This window comes from Columba livia, chromosome 12, assembly GCF_036013475.1.
Source record: "Columba livia isolate bColLiv1 breed racing homer chromosome 12, bColLiv1.pat.W.v2, whole genome shotgun sequence".
Taxonomy (NCBI): domain Eukaryota; kingdom Metazoa; phylum Chordata; class Aves; order Columbiformes; family Columbidae; genus Columba; species Columba livia.
In genome coordinates this window covers 8,806,127-8,831,731 of record NC_088613.1, presented here as the reverse complement: position 1 = coordinate 8,831,731, position 25,605 = coordinate 8,806,127, and the positions used below count along the sequence as shown (strand labels likewise).

The following is a 25,605-nucleotide window of genomic DNA, read 5'->3' as shown; positions in this document are numbered from 1 at the left end:
CCAACTCAAGACAGAACCTGGCACTCGGCGCCTGGGGAGCACAAACCAGCTTGTCGCTCTGTGGATCTGCAGTCAAAGAGTCGGATTCAGATTTAGCAACACAAGAGAGGAACCCGTGACGATGCCATGGAGGTGGAGGGGGAACAGGGACCGGGAGGCGTGGAAGAGCAGGAGCACAGGAGACAGAGATGGCAGCTGAGGTCAAGAGGGCGAGCTGCGTGGCCAGAGAAAGCTTTCCACAAACAGACAGCATGCTGCAGGGTCCACAACCACATGCTTCAAACACAACACCCAGGTGAGACCAACCACTGCTGGGGAGGGGCGGAGAGCCCCCCCCGCCCTCCTGCGGGCACCCCGGCAGGGACTCACCATCCTCCGTGGGGATGTAGATGTTGAGGTACAGACAGTCCTCGTTGGGGTCCTGGATGTATGTGGCCACGATATCCAAATTGGAGGTAAACCAGATGGGCAGCATGATCTCGGGAACGGCGTTGTGAATGTTCTGGGGGCAGACCGGTGAGAAGTGGGTAGCGTTCCTGATGCCCGACCAGGATGGTGGCGGCTCAGGGGGCATGAACCTCTTCTCCCCGATGGGGGGTGCAGCGTAAGGCACCCCCAGGTACTGGTCCACGGGCCCCAGGATCTCGCTGGGCAGTGGCACACGCACGCCCCGTAACTTCCCATAGTGCGTGTTGACAGTTGGAGAGTAGACCTGGCCCTCCATCCGCACAACCGCCAAGGCGAAGCTCAAGACCCAGAGGGTGAGACGCAGGTCCCAGCCGGCCACCAGCTCAGGCACTTGGAGAACAGGGGGCAAAAGAGGGCTTCTCCAGAGTATCAGCCACATCGTCCGGGAGGAGCACCACCAACATCCAGGCCTGAAGCTCCTGGGGAGAGGGCTCAGGGCATCACCATCACGCCAAGCCTCCAATTTGCCCACCGGGAACAGATGGAGCAGGAGAGCCGGGAGTCAGGAGGGCACAGCCCACCCACACCTTCTGCTGGGTTAGCTGCGAGCAGGGACGCAGGGAGATGTGACACCACTCCTCACAGCCTGCCAGCTGCCCGCTGCTGCGTGCCTGCCAATGGCCTGGCCTGGAGAAGACTGCTGATACTGTGGAGAGATGGAGGGAATTAGCAGCAGACTTGCTCTGGGAAGAGTCAAAGAGCTGCAGTGCAGAAGAAGCTGGGATCACTAGCCTGACCCCCCACCCATGGGTGCTCATTGGCTCTGCCCCTGCCCAGGCAGGTGGTTTGAGTAGGCAAGCACGGACAGCACAAGTAGAGTACACACAGACACACAGACGGCATCTGTCCATGCCTGCAGAGCCTGTTCCCAGTGCTTGGGCGCCAACCCTGCCCCCATCCTGCCCAGCTGAGCCCCACAGCCACCCTGAATGGCAGCACAGTGCGCTTGCTCCATGCTGCAAGAGGGTATCAGCAGCAGATTATGGGTGCCAAGACCAGCAGGACAGTGACACTTTCCCGGCACTGTCCCTCCCCACAAAGAACCTGTTGTGCACGGCCGCCGCCCAGCACAGCCCCGGCACAAGAGCCCCCTGGTACCTCTGCCTCCTGGCTGAGCTGTTGCTGTCTGTGCTCCTACACGGTGCAGCCTGTGCTCCTCGCCTTGGCTCCATCCCAGCATCACTCGCGTACCTGGGTACCACTGCACCACCTCATACACCAGCAAATTAGACCCACGTGTCCTGACCAGACACCCATCTCACCCACCCACATGCTTTCTCCCTCCATGTGCCGCTGGCCAAAGCAGCGACACCGCTGGCACAACCCGTGCAGGAGGGAGGAGGATAGGAACAGCCAGAGTGATTCAGGGCAGTGTCCCCCTGTGCTGGCACCTGCCACCCCCTCCCTGCCCTGGCTGCCTCCCGGCCACCTGAGCAAGCCCCAGGGCACAGAGCTCTGCTCCCACATCCCATAGGCTGTCGGCAGGGGGGGAGCAAACAGGGCAGCCCCTGTGGGGTCCGCAAGGAAAGGAGCTGCAGGCAGCAGGGGAAGCAGTGGCTGCAGATGGGGACCTGCGGATGTATGTCAGCGAGCAGAGCTCCTCCGCCAGGGAGCCCTTGCTGAAGGCTGTCTGGATTTTCAGTGCTCTGCCCTTCACCTCCCCGCACCGCCTGCCGCATTCAGGGCTTATGTAAGTGCCCCCCCCTCTGCATCTTTCCCCAGCACCGCTGCTCCTGGGGGACCTGGGCAAGGGGAGCCGCAGAGGCTGTGCTCAACCGGTGCTCACCCGGTGCTCACCCACATCCCAGCCGGGCAAGAGCAGCATCAGACAGAGGCCGGCTCCACACGTCGGCAGGTGGCTTTGCAGCCCAGTCTCCACTAAAAGGAACTGCTTGGTGACAGGTCAGAGGATGCTCATCCTGTCTAACCCACATATCTTACCCTGAGAAAGATGGCAGCAGTGACGGGGCACCTCCATTTTCCCCCAGAGCATCCTTACATGCCCACCCGTTAATCTCTTCCAAGCTCAGAGGGGAGCAGAGCTGCCTTGGAATTATTGGAGCACAAAATAAGGGCTGTAAGCAGATGGGAGTACACGGCTCTGGTGAAGGCTCAGCTGGGCAGGGACTCCACAAATGGAGAACACCTCATCCAACACGGAAAATCCGCAGGAAAAAAAAAAAGAGAACAACCATGGAGGGCGTTTCAAATCTGCACTGCACATGTGCAGGCAACTCACTGCTGGTCATTAAGGAAATGGGCTCGTGCTGTGCCTGCCCTCCTGATATGCCCAGGGAACACAGCAGGCTCAGAAATCAGGGTATGACAAGCATAATAAGAAACACTCAGCCCAGACAATCATGTTACTGCATCCAGCTTGCCTGAGCAGCAAGGCCTCTCAGGGCTGGCCATGCAGGCACTTTTTGGAGCCCATAGAGGGACCACGGGTATTGCCAGACAGGGGTGGTACTGCCCCATCCACAGCACAGGGATAACCTGAGGGCTGAGCTGTCACAACCAGGCTGATCCTGCTCTACCCCTAACCCACATCACCTCTGCACATTGCTCCCCTCCACCTCCTCCTGCCCCACCAAGAAGTGACAGAAACACACCCGGTGGGAGTACAACACTGCTGTGTTATCCCCCAAACAGCTGACAAAGCCTAAGAAACACGAGGTGTATCAAGGGACAGAAATACAGCTGAAGCACATAGAGACCCCAGGCTCTGCCCCACCAAAATTGGAGCTGACGCTGCATTGTGGTGCCTTGGCTGCCCCACTCTGCCTCCAGCTCCAGAAGAAAACCACCATTTATCTAATACTCCTCCTTCAGCAGAGAACTGACCTTTGCCTAGAAGTGACATCCCAGGGCTGCAATAACAGCCCAGGACCCCCCCAAAGCTGCATTTCCAAGTGGGATCTCAAAGGTGCTTGAGACCCACCACTCTGCCTGACACTGCTGGAAGGCAAACTGCCCAGTGCAAATCTGCTGCTCAGGGAACTTCAGGTACTATGGGTTAGGATAAAGCCAAATTATTAATGACTGTCATATCTAATTCGTATGACTAGAAGCTACAGACAGCTTCCAGTCTTTATGACAGTGCCCACAACTCCCCACAGAGACATTTCAATCAACCCATCATCATTTTCTCTCTGCTGGAACACCACAGCCTCGGCAGCAGTGGCTTACCCACCGATTTCCTGACTTGAGAGCTTCCTCAGGTCTGTGGCCACATGCTGCCATGGGCATTGCTGCTCCACCAGCTCCTCCAGCCAAGAGATTTCACGGCACCGGGCATTGCTGCTCCACAGCCCATAGCTGCCCATCTGGGCTGCACACACCAGCCACTGCAAAATTAGGGCTGAATTTGCCACCCACTTTGCATCCTTGAAGCGGCAGCACATCCAGCGTAACCACTCTGTTCAGGCACAATGAGGAATCTCTTTTTATAAAACCCAGCCAAAAATCAGCTTCTTGCTACAGCTCCTCAGAATTATGTTACGATGATATTCCTTTGGGTTTTTGTTTAATCCTCATCCATGATTCTTTTAATAGCTTTTAAAAACCATGGAAGTCTGAAGACAAAAAACATAAGCTAATATAGAATTAAAGTTCTAAGTACACATCCTTAACTTAAACAAAATGATGCTATAGGACTTGCAACTGTCTCCAATTATGAGTTTTATGAAGCATCAGGCAGAGAGGTGAGTTATGTGAGTGACAGCAAAATATGTCCAGCTATGGAGATGCACAGTCAAGACCCAGCAGTCCTAACTTTACCCTGGAGAGCCATGGTGCCTTAACACTCAAATCCAGGTCATGGAATTTTAACATTTGTAATTCCACATTTGGTTCCATAATTTTTTAAAGACTTTTCCCCTCCATCTGCCCATGTCCCCACAGCACAGAATAAAGGCACCCAAACAGTCTCAGCAACATGCTCCTAAGCCTTCCCATGTTTGGATTGTTTTTTCAATTACAAACCCAAAAAATGATGCAAGTCCTAAATCTGGAATTCCCTGGGTTTCAAATGCCTCATTTGAGATTATTACAATACCCTCATAACACATCTTATACCCTCATATTGCTGTTCTGTGCTCTGTGCTTTCTGCTGTAATTTCATGTCAACATAACATTTAGAATGGGAATTTAGACTTAATTTAATATTAACAGACTCCCATGAAAAACTGAGCTCAGCTCCCTTCACTAGGGGCTGTTGCATGCACCTTGCATTGCTGCTTGCTGCCTCAACAGCTCTTAAGCTTCCCCTGGATCTTTTGAAGCATGCAAAATAACCAAGAGATCTGAGAAAGGACACTTCGTTCAGGGAAGCGGTTCCTCTCACATCCCACGGGAAGTGGGAGCAAAACTTCCCCAGTTTTGCCGCCTACAGTGCTCCCGTTCCTCCTTCCAGCAGCGAAGCCAAACACATCTCCCAGCGAAGACGACTGCTGCCTCCCTGCAGCCCTGCGCCAGGAGAAGCCGTGCCTGCCAACTGGAAGGGAAACCAGTCCGGGCTGGGCAGATACAGCCAAACTGGGGATGCTCAGATGAGTGCGCAGCAAGGAGCCGGCAGGATAAAGACACTGCGGGCATCCCAGGTCGCTCTGCCAGACCGCTGGTGGGGTGAGCAGAGGAAGCGAGGCTGCTAGCTGTTAGGGATGTTATTCATGTGCTTTGGAAAACAAAACCCTCTATCGGTATTTCCATGGCTGCACTGTCTGCCAGACGGCTCCCTCCTCAGCACGGAGACACTCTCCATGGAAACCTGGGCGGGCGGGATCCTCTGGAAGCCTCCCTCGCAGATGCACAGTCAGGCGTCTCAACACCAGCCAGACGAGCCGGATCCACACCTTCCTTGGCAGGCGGCCGAGGAGATGCGAGCAGACAGCCTGCCCTTCATCGGGGTCCAGCCTCCTGCCCCTGAGCACTCAGGCTGACCCAACCCCAGGCTCATCACATTGATGCTGTGGCTCTATGTCCTGCATGTTCCAGAGCCAGGACAGACTGCCCACACTGCCCAGTTGGCATGGATGGATGATCTCCTCCCCAACAGCAAGTTGATGGGATGTCCCATTGCACCCTCCAGCCACTCTGCCTTACGCAGCTGTGCTTGCCATCTGACCTTGTTGTACCACAGTGAGAGGTAGCTGGCGTCAGCCCATGCACCCCAGCATAGACATGCACCCAGCAAGCAGCATGAGAAGCCTCTGCCTCCTCTTCCTCAGGGTAAGCAAGCTCCAAACCTTTCCACCAGCCTGTGCTCTGGGACATCAGGCTGATGCTCAGCTCTGAGGCGGCAGCACCTGCCAGATGTGCCGCCCACCCTACCAGCTGCTCCCCTCTGCCAGACAGCAACCCCAGCTCTCATCAACCCACGCTCCCATCTCACCTGTCCTGTGATGCTGCAGAAACCCCATAGGAAACCCGGGGGATCACTGAAGCTGCAGCACAACTGGACTGACATCCTTGCGTCCTGGCAGCTCCTGAAGAGCAACCCCCTAACAGCAGGTCTTGGCTCACACCCTCTGATGCTTGTGGCCTGGGTCAATACTTGAAGATAATACTACCGAGTAAAGTTGGTGGTTATGTGCTATGGATTGTGCCCAGTAAGTCTTTCTGACCCACCCTAGGTTACCCATCAGTGCCACAGGGAGATGTTTCCCAGTCCCACAGCACGGTGTGGGCAATTTCCAGGACTTAGGTCCATCACAGAGCTGCTGCATTGTAATAGATGGTTACCAGTGGCTCGCAGTTACACTGAAAGGAGACAAGGAGGGTTTCAGAAAGGTCTGCTCTACTGTGGCTACTGCTCTGCTTGTCCATGAATGACCTAAATGACAGTACAGAGTATGTTTTAAAATGTGCACATGACACCCAGTGCTTTGGAAGCCAGGATGGGAATTTGACATGCTCCTGACAGACTGGGGAAAAGGCTGAGAGATGATGGGCAGGGCTGTAAGTCACTGGGAGGTAAAAAATTGCACAAACAGACCATGGAAGAAAAGACAGCAGCGTTTCTGCCAGAAAGGTCATAAAGGCTACAGAGGAGTACAAATGGAATGCGAGCCAGCATGTCATTGGCACAAAAAAAAAAAGGCAAGTACAGTAGGATGCGTGAAAGGGCAGCTTATAAAGATATGTGAAGTAATTACTCCGCTCTCCTTTGAGCTCACAGAGGGCACATCAAGTAATTATACTGTTCTCCTCCAAAGAAATCGTTCCTTCCCCAAAAGATTTGGACCAACTGAGAGAGGCCATAGGAGACCAGCAAGACCACCAAAAAGCCTTAGGCAAAAGCCTGGAAGAGTGGGTCTCTAGAAAAGACAAGTCAGAGGATGCAGTTTTATAACATGTAAAGGTCACTGCAAAAAATGTCAGAACAGTCTGACTGAGCTTCATGCTACGTAGGAGACACATTCTTGTTAAGAATGGAAGGTCAAATGTACACCAGGAAAAGTTAAGCACCCTGTGCATATCTGCAAAAGATGCTACATGGCAGATGGATGGACCAAATAACTTCTTAGCAACCCCTCCAGCGCAGTCCCCTACACTTCTCATCACCCTGGCTGGCAGCTCTGTCCCTGTCCTCAGTCATTCAGCATTTGTCACCATCTGGGTAAACTACAGCCACCTTGGCCAAGAAGCCTTCAGCATTTAGGACTCTCTGACAGGGCAGAACATTTAGGGGACATTAGGAGACTGCCAAGCACCATGGAGCTCATCACATGTGTTCCTTAGCATGCAGAGGTCTCCCCCAGAGCCACTCTCCTCCTAGAAGCACATCTGCAGCATCTCTGATATCTAGGCACCACAGTCACTGTGATGGGATGGAAGGAAAAACAGTCAAAAACCCCACCCTCATCTGCTTCAACTGCAAGATATGTCCCTGTGACTTGCCTTTCCTAACTTCTTCCCAGAGCACCACCAACATTTAAAGCAAGCTGAATGTCAGAAGCCTACAAGACACTCCACTGCACATCCTTTGCCCTGGGGAGAGAATGAGAGAATGTGTGAGGAGTGTCAGTTAAGTTCCTTAGTGCTGCAAGAACATATGTGGGACAGAAGCTCTTTGATAACTCCCAGACACGTGCCAAGATCCTCGAGAGCTCCCATTCAGAACAGAAGAATGTTACCCAAAATCCCTAGAAACAGACAATTTCAAGTGCCACTTCTGTTGTGGTGCTAATGGCCTCCTGCCACAATATGGCCTGTTCCTATTTGCTCTGTGGCCTTTAACAAGTCTGTCATGAAGGTGCCAAGCCTGTCTTGGGAAGGACATCAGGGGCAAAGCAGACCTTTCCCTTGCTCACACTTCAGCCTTTCCAGACATTTTTGGTGTTGAATTCCAGCACACAGTTAGGTGTCCGGCTCCAGAAGGCACACTACCCAGCAGGTGAGATAGCCGGGCTCATTTCCAATTCCTATTTAGCATCAAAAGCTCCAAAAATGCAAGGGGGTTCTCAGTGTCACTGAGCTGAGACTGTTGATGCCGCTGAAGGACAGACAGTGAGCACTGCAGCAGGGACGGTGTTGGGGTCAGCACCCAATACTGCTGATGCAAGCAGAGAGTGGCTTCTATAGAGGACCCAAGGACAACTGTGCTTAAAAGCCTGAGCTCTTTTGGAGTAGGCTACATGCTCACCTTGAGCTGGTCTATATTTCGACTGACTTTCCCACATGCTTCCCAGGAGTGTGGTGGAAAGCTGAGGCAAGGCCACGTGGCACAGCCAGCAGCTGCTGTATGAGCAAGAGGCTCTGCCGGGACAGATCCCTGGCTGTGAAGAGGACAGTGGCAGCAGCCTCTTGATGGGCTGCTGGGTTTCCACGTGGCTCAGGGATAGCTGCTGGAAGTAGGCCGTTTAGTACCACATTCTGGGTAGAAATAATCTGGATTATCTCATGTTACGGCTTCCCTGATCTCAGCATGAAGAAATGGCGGCAAGTTTTCTCTCCCTCACCTTGTTGCTTGCACAGTTTCAATTTACAAATGTTTCTCTGCAGGGGCAGAGGTTAATGAGAACCACTGTCTAAACAGCAAACACAGTGCCCTGGCCTTGGCACAGATATACATGCACCTGCTCCCCAGTCAGAACAACTGGCAGCAAAGGAAGAGAGCCTGACCCAGCCTGGAAGATCAAAGAGCCCTGAAGGAGATACTATAAGCCCCTGGGACTGGGTCACCTCATACATGCTGCAACAGTTGGATGTGGCATTGCCCTGTCCCATTCTGAGTGCGCCTGGTCCGGCCTGACAGACCCACCACCACGGGGGGGTGCTTTGTGCTGTTCCCTGAAGGTTGTGTGGGGAGGGAGTGCAGGCTGTTCAGTCTGTCCCTGTCGGCAGGTCGGTCCGTGTCCGCAGGTCTGGCCCCGCCCGCAGGTCCGTCCCAGCCGGGCGGGCCGGCCGGAGCTGTCCGTTCAGCACCGCGCCGCTCCCGCCGGCCCCTCCAGAACGAGTCGTGGTTCTCCGAGCAGAGCCACAGCGCAGACCTGCATCACAGATCGTCTAAAAGGCACAGAGTATTTGCCGGAAAAGCGTCTGGTCTCTCTCGGGCTCCGACGGGCCGTTTGTGCCAGGATACCTGCTGTGCAAACGCTGCAACGCCTGGGCTGGATGAGGGGCAACCTTGTTGCTCTCTAGAGCTTCCTGAGAAGGGGAGGTGGAGAGAGAGGTGCTTATCTCTTCTCCCTGGTATCCAGTGATAGCATGCATGAGAATGGCTCAAAGCTGCACCAAAGGAGGTTTAGACTAGACATTAGGCTGCATTTCTTTCCAGAGAGGGTGGTCAAACACCGGAACAGGGTTCCTAGAGAGGTGGTCAGTTGCCTAAGCCCATCAGTGTTTGAGAGGCATTTGGACAATGCCCTTAACAACATGCTTTAACTTTTGGCCAGCTCTGAATTGCTCAGGCAGTTGGACTAGGTGATCACTGCAGGTCCCTTCCAACTTCAGTATTCTATTCTAGAGGAAACAGCACTTCATAATTAAATGGAATGATTACTCCAGTGCTCACTTTGTGTGGGCAGGTGACTGACAATGCAGAAATGCATCCGCAGAACCCTGGAATTTCCAGACATCTATTCAGGAGCAAACTGACAGACAATCTGCTTTCTGCAAGCCCTTGGCACCAGCACAAAGTTCATGCCAAGACAACTTGCTCGCTCTCCAACACATCACAAACAAGCACCAGACACCTACTTTAAGGCAATATAATCTCACTCACAAATCTGAGATCAACACTCTGCAGCTAGTGACTAAAGTGAAAATCTCACCCAGCAAAGGGAAAGCAGTCTGCACAAGCAGCATTCCCCTCACTTCCTTCTCCAGCTTTGGCAAGCCACACGTTGACATTATCCCAGCTGCTCATCACCATCCCCCTCACATCTGCCAGAGTAATGGCTCCTATGTCCTCTCTCAAACAACCACCTTGGAAACTACTACAACAAGTAGAGGTCCCAGTTTGTAAGTTAATATGGATCATTATGACTGAACCATATTAGGGACCAATTACAAAAGCACAAGGCTCTTTTCAAAGCAACAAGCTTCCAAAACTCTAACACATTCATATTTCTTATGTTAGCAAAAGCAGGTTTGAAATTTAATAAAGAGACTTCAGTGACTCAAAGAAGCTGGCTTGATGCAATGACACCCCTGTTTCTGAAATGCCTCAAATTAAGCAGCAAATATGAAACCCATGTGCTGATTGAATGTCCTTCCCCAAAACACTCTCATATCCCAGTCTCTCAAGCTTCTTTCTGAGCACCCAGCCATGCAAAGCACATTGACGGTCTCCAACCAACTGGGCCATGGGCAATTTGCTCCTACCTGAGCCACCACTTGTGCTAATAACAGGTCAAGATGTCTCACACATGCTCCAAGGAAAGCTGAGAATGCACCAGTGGCTACAGGCAAGCTGAGGATGTGCACAGCCAATGCGTTCCATGGACTAGCATGGCCTGGGAGAGGCTTTGAAAGTGTAAGGAGGTGGGTTGGGCAGAGAGAAGCTCTCTGCAGCTTAAAACACAAAGACTTCCTGTAAATACAACCAGAGAGGGTGCATAGCAAAACCCAAGAGTGCTTTGAATGGGAAAAGCTACACCCAAAATAAGCTGTCACTGTTTCATTTTTACTGACTTAATGGAGGAAGCCAAAGCCACATAATCACAGGCTGTAATCCAGACCGTGGCTATAAGAAACTCTGTTTTCAGTGGCAGAGCTGATAAAGGTTTTTTTTTCCTTTACTGACACTTGTCTCACCCATCAGTTTATGCCTGACATCACTGCTCACTGCTATTCTTCATCTGAGCAAAGTTTTGTGGGGCAGAATTGTAAGCCAGGTCATGAAGGTGATCCTGGCTAAAGGTAATGAAACCCAGGGCAAAGAACAAAGATGAGGAAAATAGTCAGAGACAAGCAGGAACTACCTTTTCCACAGAAGCTGAAACATGACATAATTAGTCACCTTTCCTGTGCAGAGATAAGGTCACAAGTTATCTGGCAGTGTAGATACACCACCTTCCTGCACCACCCATTGCCGCCTGCCTGGTACCATGGGACACCAACCCAGCCAGCAAGTCTGTGGAGCAGGGTGGCTCTATCGAGACAGCAAGTCCCTGTGCAAGCAGGTGTGGGGACCATCCTGACAAAATCACCCCTCCAGGGTCACAGTGCAGGCAGCAGGGCCAGGCATGCTCCCTCATGGGGCTAGAAAGCCCAAGCATTGCAGTCCAGCACCAAATTGTTTCCTCACTGCAGAGTCCTTGGTGGCAACGTTTAGGAAAGCTGCCCCAGGAGATGTTTGAGCTAGAATCACCTCCACCATCCACACCACTTCCATGTTGTCACTGTAGTCCTTACTGGTGAAACACCAGACAGGCTCCAGGCAGGCTCACATGCCCAGAGCCTGGGATGCAGGACTGTGCCACACCATGTCTCCTGGCTTCCCACAGCTGAGAGAGCTGCAGGTCCCGTTCTGTGCCAGAGAGATGCTGAATCCCAGCCCATGACCCTACTCAGAGAGATGAGGGACCGAGCACACTTGGCCAGCACAAGCTGCAGAGCTGTGTGTGTCAGTGGCTTTGATCAGAGATCAGACAGGATTTTCTGACCATATTGCAAGAATCAAGCCAGGGTCAGGGGAGCAGTGCTTTCTCTGGCCAGCAAGGAACACCCAAACAGACTGATCATCCTGGCATCACCATGCTGGTGTCCCTTCCAGGCCTGACAGCATCAGCAGTTACCCACTGCTCCATGACACTGTGGCTTGCCTGGGGACCCAGCCAGCACTGGCAGCAGCCACCACTGAGGACCAGGGCACTACTCAATCCCAGCTCTGCCATGGCTGGCATGGGTGACCATGATGTCCTCCTCACAGCACCAGTCTCCTCATCTGCAACAGAGGGCTGCTCTCTGCAAAGTACTCAGAGGTGGGAGACCCAGAAAGCTCTGGAGTGGGGCAGGAGAAGGGGAGCTGTGACCACTGGCAGGAATGCACACGCAGGACAGGGCACGGACCAGTGCAAGCTGTGTTTTCTAATGCTATAACACCCGTTCCCTCTGCTCCCACCAGCAAGCAGTACTCAATGGAAACGTCAGGAAGGGAAGATCCAAATGTGGAGGTGGGAAAATGCCATCACTGCTGGAAGCACCACAGACTCCACGATACCTGTCTGTCCTCCCAGCTTGCTGGTGGCAGAGAGCACCAGGTCCCTCTCGCTCACCCCTCGCCTCTGCAGGGCAGGGGAGAGCAGCCCCAGGGCAGCACCTCTCAGCAGGGCTCCTGCCAGCAGCTGGGGCTGCACACCCAGAGCCAACATGACACAGCGTCAAGCAGCCACGTCCTGCAGCAGCCTCAGCTCCTCTGAGGTGACGTCAGCCTCCGCAAGAGCTGGCAGGCAGGACATGCTGTGCATGCCGGCCACGCTGCTCCCAGACACTGCCTGGCTCCAGCAGACACCGTGGCCTGTGTTCCTCACCAGCTATGGCTTATCTATAAATTGAATTTCACACTTGCATGCTCCAGAATAAGGCACAGGTGCTGGAGAAGCCACCCTCCCCTTCCACATCTGTCTTCCCCCTCACCCCACCCCGCTGCCGAGTGCCAGCACCGAAGATAATGGCTGGTGGCTGTGGAGGAGCTCCTGGGTAAATCCACTGGCCCCATGCAGCCGTCACCGGCTCACAGCAGAGCCGCCGTGGTGCTGGCAGTGCCCTCCATGCTTGGGGCAGCACCAGGGCAAGGGGAGCGCTGGGGGCTCTGGCACAACAGCCACCCACATATGCTGCTGGCATGGCATCCAAAAGTGCCCATCTGCAGCTGAACAAGATAAAAGCCCGTCCCAGAGTTACTGGTTTCCCCAGAAACCCTAAAGGCTTTCTCAGGAACTCTGGAAATGCACAGATTTGCTACATGCTCCAGTGAGCAAAATAAAGAGTTCATATAGGCATCATGACCAGAGATCGCTGTTGTCACAGGTCATACATATAGCTGGCAGCCCAGACAGATCCAGTGTCAGCCACCTTGGAAGGATCTCAAGCTGTCAGATGGTCCAGGCCAATCCCACAAGAACCTCTACTCACCTAAGATGAGCAGCTACCTCAAGCAGGGAAGCGTGCCCTCAGCAAGAGCTGTCAGCTGCTCACCTTCCCAAACCAAAACAAAAGCTTGGTGTGACCGATCAGAAGACCATGAAAACTCTCTGGTGTTGGAGGTTTAGTCTGCAGCCAGGGCACGCAAAGTCTGGCTCTTGCTCAAACAAACAGGGCTTGCTAAAGACTGGCAGCCAGGCAGGCCAGCAGCTAGGAAGGAAGCCTGTTCAAATTTAATCCAAAATGTATTTTCTATTTTCGCTTGTGGCTTTCTCCTCCCATATTTTCTATCTTCAAGCATAAAAAAAGCAGAAAGCCTAAAACCTTTGGAAAAAAAAAATCCTTTAATGTGTTTTGCTGTAAAGGCTACCTAGTGTTAAGAAATAAGCTGGACCAGAGCAAATCATGCAGGCTGGGGATACCCTGTCTGAGGGAGCAGACCAGGATGAAGCGCACATACAGGCAGGCTACAAGGACCAGCAATGCCAAGGAAGGACAATCAACAGGGCCATGAAGGCTCCTGTGCTCCCTGCTGCTTCTCAGAGGTCCCCAAGCACAGCTCTGCCTCAGAAGATGCCCATTTTGAAGCATCATCCCTGGTGGACACAGGACAAGGATTTTGTTATAAAGAGCAGGTAACCATTTAGCTCCTCTTAAGGTCATGAGCATCAAAGTACAGCAGCTCCCTGCCCAAGTCTGCAACCTCAGATCCTCACCGGGAGACCCCAGCAGCAACAGAGACCCAAATGGCAATGACACAGAAACAGAGATCGTTTCTGTCTTGAGGCACAGGGTCTGTCCCCTTAGGGCTGTTAACCAAGGGCAGATTTTAGTTTCATGGCTTCAAGGACACCACTGTGATGGCTGGATACTTCCCTCAGCTCTTGTGGACAGCGTCATCCTGGAAGTCATAAGGATGGGCAGTAGAATCCTCTTAATGAGCTTCAACCTTGCTTGGCCTCATCCTGCTGCCCCCCAGAACCCAAAGCCCACTGGGGACTGCTAGATCTCCAGCTCATCCCTGCATCCTCCTCCCCAAGTCTACTTCTCCCACAAGGAGGAGCTGGGGGACAGCCTTCTGGGACACCACGTATGCCAAGGTAAGGCTGAACTGGACCCTCACTGGTAGTGGGACATGAGTCTTTTCTCATCTGGGCATAAAACCAGGAACAAAACTGAGACTGATGTTTCCTGACATGTGTGAGAACAGGCAGAACCAGGGGACTGGAGGAGGGGGAGATGAAGATCAGATTTCCCGTGCTCCTACGGTGCCCACCACGTGCAGTGAGTACCAGGAAACTGGGACAATGCCAGGACAACACTCCAGCTTCACTGCCTGCGTGTCAGGTGGGTGTCCACTGCCCAGAAAACCACAGGAAGCAGAGTTCTGCTTCCTCTTCTGCTACTCCTGCCAGGTAACACAGAAGGGCAGGGATATTGCCCTCCATTTTCAAACCAACCAAATTAGCAGCTGTTCAGTGGACAAAAGTCCACCAGAAGTCTCCAGCAAAGGGTCTTGTGATGTTGAGGCAGAGGAACAGAGCTTAGCACAGGTCCCACGTCTTCCCCCAGCTGTACCTCCATCATGTGGGGAGAGCATCCCGCGCTCTCAGCGAGGAACCAGGACTGAGCAGGCACCTGTCACCCTGTGCCAAGCAAAGTAACACAGAGCTGGATGGGGACAAACCCACTGTTATTTACCAAAGCCCTGTGCTCCCTCCTGGCTCCACGTGGCTCTGGCAGGCACAACGTTATGAAAATAACAGCTCAGACTAAGGGTCCACCTTGCCCTATGTACTTTCTTGCCTGTAGTCAGTCAATTTGCAGCTCAGCAACAGCCCAAGTCAGAGGTGGATCTTGCTGTATTTATTGATTCTGGGGAAACCTCTTGTCCTTCTTGAATTCAGCCTGTTTCTCCTCAATGTAAGGTTCCACTCTTCCTAACACCTTGTTCTGAGGACAGTTTGATAGCACGTCTGTGAGAAGCAATGCCCCTCCTCCTCTTTGGCACCTCCTGCTAGCTTCATTTGATGTGACCTTGTACTTGCATGGAAAGAAACAGTGAACAGTTAACCTCTATCTTTTCTCTCCTGGTCTCCTGTAGGCATATCTTATCCACCTTCTGTTGTTTCTTTTCCAGTCTGAAGAACCCTTCCTTACTTAGCCTTTTGGGTTTTGGTGTGCTTTTTTTTTGTTTTTGCACAGAGGCTGTCAGACCTCTGACCATTCCTGCTGCAATTTCCAGGCATTTGACTCCACAATGATCTCAACAGCCACATGTCTCTCCTAAGCTCCCTTGGGCAGCTCTAAAGACAGACACATAGAGCAGCCCCTGCCCCCTTCTCCTGCATCACGATCCCACGAGTCCTCAAGTTGTTCAGCAATGCCTGGACTCATGTAAGGGTAGAGGAAAGACGTGAAGACAGCCAGACACACAGCCTCACCTCCACAACTTCTTTAGCACTGGCTGCTGGCACCAGGAGATGGACACGGCCACTGCCATGGTGAGTGGCACATGGACAGTCTGGCCACACTGCAGACTTGGGCTTCTTCTCCCACTCCCTTAGAGCAGCAGCTAATGAATGCCTGATGAAGGCAAAGTCCCTGCAGCCCCCGATCGCCACACCAAAGGGCATTCTCAGCAGTCACCTCCCCAAGCCCATCACAAAAACCTTCCTGATGAGCCTCTGTCAACCATCCTCACCCTTAGAGAGCCCCAGGAGTCCAGGCCCAGACTCAAACAAGGCTTGTCCACAGTTACAAGCCCCATAACACGCTCCGTCTTGTAACCTTTCCCGAACTTTGCCACCTGCTCTGCTGGCATGGCTAGAGCATCTGGCCACTAGGCAAAGCTTTGGCTCTGCTTGCCAGGCACCTCGCAGGATACACTCAGACTGAGATGCAGTTTGAAAATAACAGATGTTACTCCACTGTTCTGCATTTTGCAGTGTCAGGAACAAGGCTTCTTTACCAACAATCCGCTGAGCTTCTTGCCAAGGCAGTCGCAGCCCAAACAGTGCTCCCCGGCACCAAGTCTTGCTCACAAACAACCCCCCCACACCGCACCATGCCACATGGCTGCCCCACTGCCAGACAGACAACATGGCAAAGGGAGTATATTGCAAGGGCAGAGTTTCTCCACACAATGGCAAAACTAATCAGGAACACAGGCTTCATCATGGGCTACAACACCCCAATGCTAAGAAGCCCAGACAAGCCTCCAGACAAATGACACGTATCCTCCTAACCAGAGAAAACTTCCAAGGGCTGCATGCACCAGACAGGACCTGGCAGCTGCAGCCAGAAGCCCTGTGTCTTTCCACCTCTCCCACTTCGTGTCCATTTCCCCACAGTCAGACTCGCTCCAGGGTCTGAATGATGTGGGTTCAAACTGCCAGCTCTGGCAATTGCAGGACCTTTTATAAATTCCCCTCACACCCACTGCAGAATCCTGCTGAGGCCAGCAGCACACAGCGTTGGTCACAGCCTGCTCCCTGCCCCCAGCATTAGGAGACCACTGGAGCATTTAGTCCACTATGCAGCACAGCTCAGCTCTGCCACAGTCCTCAAACCCAGCTCTCCTTGAGCACCCCGGTACCAGGAGTCACACTGCCTCCTTCTGCTGGCGTGTCCCTGCCAGCCGGCTGTGACCACCTCCTCTCCGTGCCGACCCAAGACCCACACACACCCCTGGCTGTGGCTGTGGATCCGGTACTCTGATTAAGAAGCATCTTCCAAGCGGCAGCCAATAACCACAGATCATCAGGGGAGGAGTCTCTGCCTGGGATCCCACAGGGAGCAAATAATCGTCCCATCCCAGCAGCACTGAAAGCCCTAAGGACAGAGCCAAGCTGTCCCTGCCCCATCCCTCTGCACCTGGTGCACAGCCCCAGGACAGCAGACACTCAGCCCCTCTGGGCTTTGCTGTGAGATTTCATGGGTTCCTCTGTGGCTCTTCCACAGCTCATGCCCAGACACATGCTCCATGTCTCCATGCACTGCTTCCCCCCATTTTTCAATCCTTCTCATGTTACTGGATTCCTCCAGCTGCCACCAGTGCAGCATGGACACCCCACACCAGTCTGTCTGAGGCCACAGGTGCTCCTGGACAGCCAAGAGGCCTTTCCTTCTCCCCTGCCTGCTGTGTGGAAGTAGCTCCTAGCAGGAATGGTATGGGAAGACAGCAGCAAACTGCTTGGAAGGCAGCAAAACCACTGCGGCCATGGAGGTTTTGGAGCTGACTGAGCTCAGGAATGGTTTAGGTGGAGCTTAGAGACTTGATGACCTCAAGGTCCCTTCCATACCTGCTGTCCCAAAACTCCTCCCTTGACACAAAGACAAGGCCAATGTGGACCTGCCAGAGAATTTTGGCAATCACATCTCCTTGCTCACAGACTCAATGTGATCCTGGTCAAATGGCACCTGGACTGGGTCCCTGTCTTGCGCTTGACCTGAGCGCCCAGAACAGACCCCACAGAGAGCCAGGAAAGATGCAGCCACCACAGCTGGAGTCTCAGCACAGCACTCTGCCAATTCTCACGCTGCCTTCTGAAGCCTTGGCAGGCCCCTGTCTGCAGACAACACACTGCCAGCCTGCACAGCAGCTCCGCTCACAACTCCCAGGCTCTGCCCATCCTCGCCACCCTGCTCTCGAGCACCTTCACCCCAGCCCTTTGGGAGAAGAGCCTCTGCACCCAGCCTGGGAAGGAGGCAGCCCCAGATGTAAGGTCCAGGGCAACAACCCTTGGCATCCTTCCTCTCCAACAGTGCTGCCCAGTTGCACATTGCATGTTGAATATGGGCAGTTGGAGGCTGTGCAAGGCAGCAACGTGCAGACCCTGCCAAGACGGGCATTGCAACTCCATTTCCTCAGTGCATCACTGTGCAGGGCCCACATGCCCAGAGCTGAGGGCTACCCTGCATCTCGGTGGCTTTCACTCATGCCCTGGTGCTCCGGAGGTTGAGAGCTGCATGTTTGCAGGTGTCCAACCAAACTCCACATCCTGACTGCACATGTAACCATGGCAACTGCACATGCGAGTGGCAAAGCCTTGAGCTGGGCTAACTGCAAATGCAAATGAAGCAAACACATGCACAATGCTAAAAGTGTGACCTCTAAATGTCAGGCTTTAACCATTTTGCAGACACCCGCACTGGTGGTGGCCACATGCAGTGTGCAGACCAGGAGATCTGCTCCAATGGGGACCTCTGGGCACCCAGCCCTGTGCCGAGGGTTGGCACAGGTGCTTCAGTGCAGAGCGGGGAGAAAAGACGGTACATGCCTTTCCCAGAGCCAAGAGTGACCATGCCTTGGCAACGTGTAGCTTCCTCTCTGGGGACACATTCACCCCTTACCCAGCTGGCAGATGCCCCTGATTCCACAGAGCACCCCGGTTTCCAGAGGAAGGAGGTCCCGCCAGGCTGATGTGAAGTACGGCCAGCGCAGGGGCTCATGGGGAGCTGGGGCTGTCAGCTCTCTCACTGCACCTGCACTTGTCCAGCTGTAGGGGCCCCTCCAGCCCCTTTGCCATTGCCTGGGCCAGGCCGGCAGCAGCATGGAATGAGGCACCTCAAAGGACAGAAGGAAAATCCCAGCATCCAGAGTCACCTCCTCGAGGTCGGTCTGTGGCCTTGGAAAGGTACTGCGGGTGTCACCATTTGGTAGAACGTGGTCCAGAAAGATTCTGGCTGGCCAAAGGCCTCATGTCTCTCATCACTTCTCCTCTCCCTTGCCGTCAACACCGTACATGGACAGGTGCTGTCGCTAACCATCACCCACCACCCTCATCCTGCTCTGTGTCTTCAAGCGTGACAGAGACAAGCTCAGGTGAGCAGTGCTGACTCCAGCCACAGCACATGTTGGTGGAGCCACTGGCAACCCTGAAACCCTGCACCACGTGCCTGACCCACCGCCCTGCTCAGGATGAGCACAGCCAGCATGACAGAGCCCCAATTTGACACCGAGCCTGCTCCACCCCGGCCCCCTGCCTGAGAAAGAGACACTTTTGCTCTGGAAACCCAATGACTAATGTCATTCCCTGTGCTATGCCAAGTAAACTGAGCCAAGGGAATCTCCTGCCTGCCCTTGACCCTGGGATGCTCACACCAGCAGCCTCGCACCGGGCAGTGCCAGGCACATCCTTGCACCCCAAATAACAGATCCCGCCTGCACCGGCGCCCCTAGCCCCCCCGACAGTCCCGGGGAGGATCCCAGTCCCTGGGGGCGGGAGCGACCGAGCCGGGACAGCCCCTGCTCCCCGCTCCGTGCTGGGCCCGACGGGCTGAGCCGAGCGGAACCGGGCGGCCCCGGGCCGGGGATGCGGGCGGGGGCCGCGCAGCTGAGGCGGGCGCACAATCCCCCTTTCAGCGCGTCGCCATGGCAACCCGCCGGCTCGCCGCGGCCGCTCATCCGGCCCCGTTAACCCCCACCGTTACCCGCCGCCGCGCTCGGCCCCACCCGTTAACCCCCGCCGCGTCCCGCCCCGACGCCTGGACTCGAACGCCCTGCGCTACGACCGGGACTCGGACCGGGAACCGGGATCAGGAGTGGGACCAGCTCCCGGCCACCCCCGCCCCGGGAGCCCTATCACCGCCGCAGCGGGCAGCCCCAGCCCCGCGCCGTGGGGCCGCTCCGGTCTCCCCCGCCCCTCCTCCCCAGCAAGAGCCATCGCGGGCCGGGCCGGGCCGGGCCGGGCCGGGCCGGGCCGGGCGGGGCGGGGCGGGGCGCACTCACCGTCGGGGGCGGTGGCGCGGCTTGGCCATGCCGGTGGCGGCAGCTCCGCGCCCCGCGCTCAGCTCAGTCCGGCCCGACCCCGCACCGGGAGCGCGCGGCGCGTGCACGGCGGGGGCGGGAGAGGGAGGGGCCGTACCGCAGCACCCCTTCCCTGCCGCCGCCGGCACCGCCACCCGGTACCGGTACCGCACCGGTCGGGCATCCCACGGCCCCGCCGCTGCGCTGGCCAGGCCCGGTACCGCTCGCCCCGGGATCTGCACCACACCGGGTGCTGTGCCAACGGGACGTCGCACCCGCCGAGCATCGCACAGGCCGGTACCGCACCCATTGGATACCGGCAGTGATCGCAACTGCACCCCCTGAGATCCCCCCCGGGCCTGCCCAGCTACTGGCCCTGGTGGACAGTGGTAACCCCCACCACCCCAACCAGGACCCCTGCACACCCTGGGCACCCACCCCACCCTCTCTGCATAGGTCTTCTCCAGCCGCTCACATAATCCAGGGCTGTGCTGCCCTGGCACACGACACAGCGGCTGGAGCACCCTGTGCCCTCCAGCACCAGCATCCTTCCAGGGAGGACTCCACGGGTACCAGTATGGAATGCCCCATCCCAGCGTCAACCTTGAGGCCAGGGGCAGTCATGCCACACGTCCACCCAATGCCACTTGTCCACCCCATGCCATGCACCGGGCTGTGGACTCAGCAGCCACAGCCCCATAGGCCCCAGCACCAAGATCCACCACCTCTATCATTCCCCTTTCCTGCTGGCATGGCCCTCCCTAGCACAGGGACACCTTCCTCTCCTGTACACAGGAGCTGCCTCTCCTCCAACCTGTCTCTGCCCATGGTGGGGCTATCTCTCTGTTACAGTCCTGCCTGACAGGATTACAGAAATCATTTAAAACAGGGCATGGATTTGGGTCCTGCTGGATGTGTCTGGTCTCTGCATCTCTCTGCCATAGCCAGGGCAGCATCAGCCACGATACCTGATTAAAGAGGAAGACAAGCAGACACCTCCATGCTTTCTGATCCAGGCAAGGAGACTGGGCTCTGCCTCCCTCTTACTGACAGAGCTGCAACCCAGACCCTACCCAGGCTCCACAGAGCAGCTGCTGCTTCCCATTTAAGATGCTCGTGCAGCAACATGTGAAGGGCAGGCATTTATTTTGGCTCTGCCACAAGCCACCGGTACATGCACTGAGCTGGTGAACATGCAGCCACAGAGAGATCCCTGTACCTCAACACAGGTTGAGTTTCACTCGTCCTAGTGCCTTCCAGCCTCTGCTGCAGAGCAGGTCAGATCTTTCCTGCCCTGCTCCCTCTTCAAGGGGCTGATTGTTGGTGGTTGGCAGCCTCAATGATTTTGTTGCTGGCCTGTTACAGGCAGGTTGGGCTACACATTGCCACCCTGCATGCCCTTGAGCAGACAACGTGGTCCAGCACTCCATGGGATGGATGCACAGCCCTGCCCCATGCCCACCAGAGTTCATCGGCCCTGAAAAGCATCTTGAAGAGGCCCCTGCACTGGTGCTGGGCTGCCCTACAGCAGGCAGGGCTCCCTGTGTCCTGCTGCCCAGCAAAACCAGCCCAGGACAGGGTCATGGTACACAGCTGCAGTAGTGCTTCATGGCCTGCTCCTCACCATGGGCACCTCACAGGGAGGGTTGGGTGCTCACAGAGCTGCTCCACTCCTGGCTTCAGCTGCCTGAGTGAGCAGTGGTGGATTTTCTTGCTCATCACCAGCTCTGACAGTGCCTGACAAGCCACCTTTGGCCAAGACATGGTCCATGGGAACCACATGTGACAGGCGGTCAGGTGGGGTGGGTGGGCACAACCTGTTCCTGCCCCCCATCCCTCCATTGTGCCAAACGTTGTGCAACCTCAGGCTTCTCCGCACCTGTTGGGCGTACACTGTGCAACACTGCCTGCACACGCTGCCTGGGGATCCTGCCCAGGCACCCCTGGGGGCTGCCCCCAGGGAGCCCAGCACCAGACACACACAGCCCAGCCTGGACTGGTGGCCACAGCAGGGCAGCTGCACGCCTTACTCAGTGGGCAGCATGTAATAAAATCCATCTGGTCACCTTTGGCTCTGTCACAAGCAGCATTTAGCCACGACTCAGAGAAGGAGCAGAAGGGCTGGAAGCTGTCAGACCTGCTTAAAACCACCACAGCTCAGCGTTAACGTATAGCACAGCAGCTGCAAGACGTGGCCAGGCTGGGCAGAGCACAGCTCCCCAAACATGCTCTGTACCATGACCAGGTCTTGCCCCAGTCCCCATGTCCCCACACAGGCTCCTGCACCTGCTAGAAGCCTCTGGGCAGCCAGAGGGTCATGTGGGGTCTTTGACACAGGCAGCCATGTGTCTGCCACCACGATGGAGCTCTGAAATCCTGCTCATCCCACAGACAGCTGGCATGGCTAGGAGGAGCCTTTTGCAGGAGGGAAGAGCAGAGGCAGCCTCATTGCTTGGCCATGCAATAAAGCAGGGTCACCTTGCAGCAGACACCTGCTCCCAGGGAGGGACAAGTCGTCCCCTTTTCTCCAGAGCAGCAGGGCAGCCCCTGGGGCCCTTTCACCAGATCCCTGAGGCCCTGAAGTGCAAAGCAGGAGGTCAGCACCTGACTCCATGCTCTCCTGCTGCAGCACCCCAGCCCTGTCACAGCCACCACGCAAGCAGCACTCCGCTGCACCCCTGTCCAGAGCTGCCCGTGGCCATGGTGCCTTCTGCCACCTGCTCCGGCGCAGGCTGCTGCAGAGCCGCCCTCCTCCCACCTCCAGCACGGCAGTGATGCAGAAGACAGCATCCAAGATGCCGCCTGGCGCAGGCTCAGCTGCCTCCCAGTGCCGGCAGGGGAGGGGGCCGCTGGCCACGGCCGCACACACCAGGAATAGGGGCCTGTTCTGCACAGAGACTGTGCCCAGCTCCCCCACGCTGTGGCTCCACTGGCCCCAGGACAGTCCCTGACCCCACCTCAGACAGGATAGGGGGAAGCACAGCCCTCCTGTCCCAGTGACAGGTCCCTCAGAGCAGGGGCCAGCTGGCACAGCCATAGCTGTGAGCAGTGCTTCCACCTCCAAGTCAGCCAGCACCGGCTGGGGACAAGCAGAGCCCCTGGCACCAGCCTCCCCTGGGACATGGAAGGACAAGGGACCAGACAGGCTGCTCCCCAGCACGATCCTCATGAAAAGGGATGCACAGAGGAAGCAGCCCTGCACACACGTCTGTCTGTTCTCATTAACAAAGGAGCTCATCTCCACCAGGTCTGGCCAGCAACACCTTCCAACCTACCTGCCAGAACATGGCAGGAGTGGTGCAGTTTGGGGACAAGCAGGGAACAGAGTGGGGGTACTGCCAGGCAGCTCATACAGCTGTCCCCAAGAGCAGCCACCCACCTGCTCACAGGAAAGAAAGGGCTCAGCTCGTTTTTGGGGCAGAAGATGCTAGCCCATCAGCCAGCACACAGGGCACTGCCCTGGGTCACAAACACTCCTCACAGCAACCTGAGCACAGCTGAGGGCTTGAGCCCCAAAATCAATCCCTCCTTCTTCTCTGCTCCACAAGTTTGCCTTCTGGCTCTGGCCAGTCCTACAGAAGTGTTCATTTGCCCTTAGACACAACTGCAGCTCTTCCATGAGTCCCTGCAAACCTCACCATATCCCACAGAGATGGGACAGAAGGAAGGACATCGGCCAAGAAAAGCTACCAGGGGGACCACAGGTCAAATGGTCCACAAACAAATTGCTGAGGAAGAACCAAAGATAGAAGAAAGGCACTGGTGATGGTGGTTTCCAGGTTCCACAGGCGGTAGGAATGGAGAGCACTAAGCTAAAGCAGCCTGCTACAGACAGAGATGAGTCTCCATGCCAGCAGGCTGCATTAGCCAGGTCAAAAGTTGAAATGCAGCATGTTACTCATCCAGCAAAGGCACAGTGTCTGTCAGGAAGGAGCTAGCAGAGGAGCCCTGGTGCTTATCAGCAAACCCATGCTGCAATGAGAAGTGTTGTGAGTGCACTCAGGCTGCAGCTCCTCCTCGACTGCGGAGATACCAGCTGGAGCATCTCAGGAACTGCTGTGGCGGGGAAGCTGGGCTCATGAGGACTCAGAATCACCCTGCAATATAACTCCCTCTTTGCTTTGTACCTCTGTCCGGGTGGAACATGCCCCAGACTACTAGTAAAGCTCTTAACATACAAATCCTGCAAAGCTTGTGCAAACCCTTGCTAGCATGTGAACACCAGCTTATGAAACAGACAGGGAAGAAGGGCTTTCTTTCCCAAACCAAACCGTTTAGCCATTCACAAAAGCTGAAAACACAGACATGAGTTCTACTGAGAAAGAGATAAAGACCACGTGTAGAGGTGCTGCTGGGCTGTACTGGGAGGAGGGCCGAGGAGGAAAGGCAGGCTCTGAATACACACTCCTTTTGCAAAGTAAGCTCTCTGTATTCATCCGAGAATGTCTGCAGTACAGGGTTCATCTGGTATAAATAAAGTACAAAATTTTACAATGTCTTAATTATTATTTTAACAAAAATACTAAAAACTGAGTAAAAACTGAAACCAAAGTGGGAAGGGAGACTAATAGCCACAAGGGATCTCCATAAATGTTTGTAGAAATCAGATAGTAAAAACACTTTATCTGTACAATAAAACCATCTTCCTGGCATCTCCCTGCGAGACAGGCAGCAGCAGCACGGGGGGCACAGGCCCAGGGACAGAGGTTGGGGGCAGTCCCCGTTTGTGGGCCAGGCTGAAGAGGCTGTATGCAGTCCACAGTGATGTCTCCCCTCCTGGATCAGGCTGAAGTGCTCCAGATCAGTAGCGTCCAAAGGGGTTGTTGTTCTGCTGTGTCTGTGTATCTGTGAGGGTCAAGACAGAGTTAGGCAGTCACAAAGTCTGGTTCAAAAAAGAGATCCCCCTCCCCACATGACCAGCCCAGTATGAGGAGTGTGTCGCTGCCGGTGAGAAGAAAAATACAACCTTTATAGCACTCCCTGCTCTGCTCATTTGTCTGAGCCTTTAGGCAGCAGCACAGTCAGGACCCCACATTCTTTGAGGAAGAAACAGATATGTGCCAGTCCCGATTCTGAAGCTTCTCCAGAGGAGATCTCTCCATCCCTCATGGTGGAATTGTGCACCATAACAAAGCCCTGAAAGGTGGCAGCAAGCTGGGAGGATGAGTTTATGGATAAATTATTTCTGATTTTGAAAGAAAATCAGCCCTGTAAGATTGTGCAACACCTGCAGCCACACAAGCTGCTCAGACAGCTTATGTCAAACACTCATGCTGAAGCACACACGGGAAGTAGAGTTAGCGAAGGTTTCAGAGACAACTATCCTGGCTCCCTGTCAGTATCTCAGTACAAATGAAGAACATGCCCAAAGGACTTCCAGATAGCACAAAAAGGGTAGGAAACACAGTGAAGTTACATTCAAGAACCTTATGAACTTCCAGACAGCTGGGACTGAAGTTTTGTGATGTACAGTGCTCACAGTATACTTCGGTACCATCCAATTGATAATAAAACTCTGCAGTTTTTCTCCTGAAGCCCCATCAGCATGCTTGACCTTAAGTCAGACTAAGCAAAAGGGATCAGTGTAGCCTGGCCACCCTGCTCTCCTTCTCAGCTCTGCTGGACCATACAACATCCAGGGACACCCTAGAGCCTAACACAGCCTGTCCTGGGCCCAAAGTATTCTTGTCCCCCTCCTACAGGCTATTCTTGATTTATGTCCTGCTTTCCACTCCATCTCAGGCACTACAAATAAGAACTCCAGATGGTTCCTAGTGGAACCCAATGAGGAAGCA

The 25,605-nt window shown here is 54.8% G+C and overlaps 2 protein-coding genes across 7 annotated transcripts in view; both read right to left on the bottom strand.

Moving 5' to 3' along the window:
• The window catches only part of NLGN3 (neuroligin 3), a 39,507-nt gene extending 19,557 nt beyond the window's left edge, over positions 1-19,950 (bottom strand). For 3 of the 5 annotated variants that reach the window (XM_065077723.1, XM_065077725.1, XM_065077726.1), the window contains exons 1-2: positions 19,793-19,950; positions 370-1,114 (exon numbers count right to left, since the gene is read on the bottom strand). In XM_065077723.1, the coding sequence (XP_064933795.1) occupies positions 370-847 (478 nt within the window). In that variant the 5' untranslated portion in view covers positions 848-1,114; positions 19,793-19,950. Of the gene's footprint in view, positions 1-369; positions 1,115-1,566; positions 8,611-19,792 lie in introns of those variants that run through there. The other 2 variants (XM_065077724.1, XM_065077727.1) reach the window with 2 other exon arrangements.
• Positions 19,951-24,218: 4,268 nt separating this feature from the next.
• MED12 (mediator complex subunit 12) overlaps positions 24,219-25,605 on the bottom strand; it is a 37,169-nt gene continuing 35,782 nt past the window's right edge. For both annotated transcript variants that reach the window (XM_065077692.1, XM_065077691.1), the window contains exon 44: positions 24,219-24,655. In XM_065077692.1, coding sequence (XP_064933764.1) covers positions 24,612-24,655 — 44 coding nt within the window. In that variant the 3' untranslated portion in view covers positions 24,219-24,611. The remainder of the gene's footprint in view (positions 24,656-25,605) is intronic.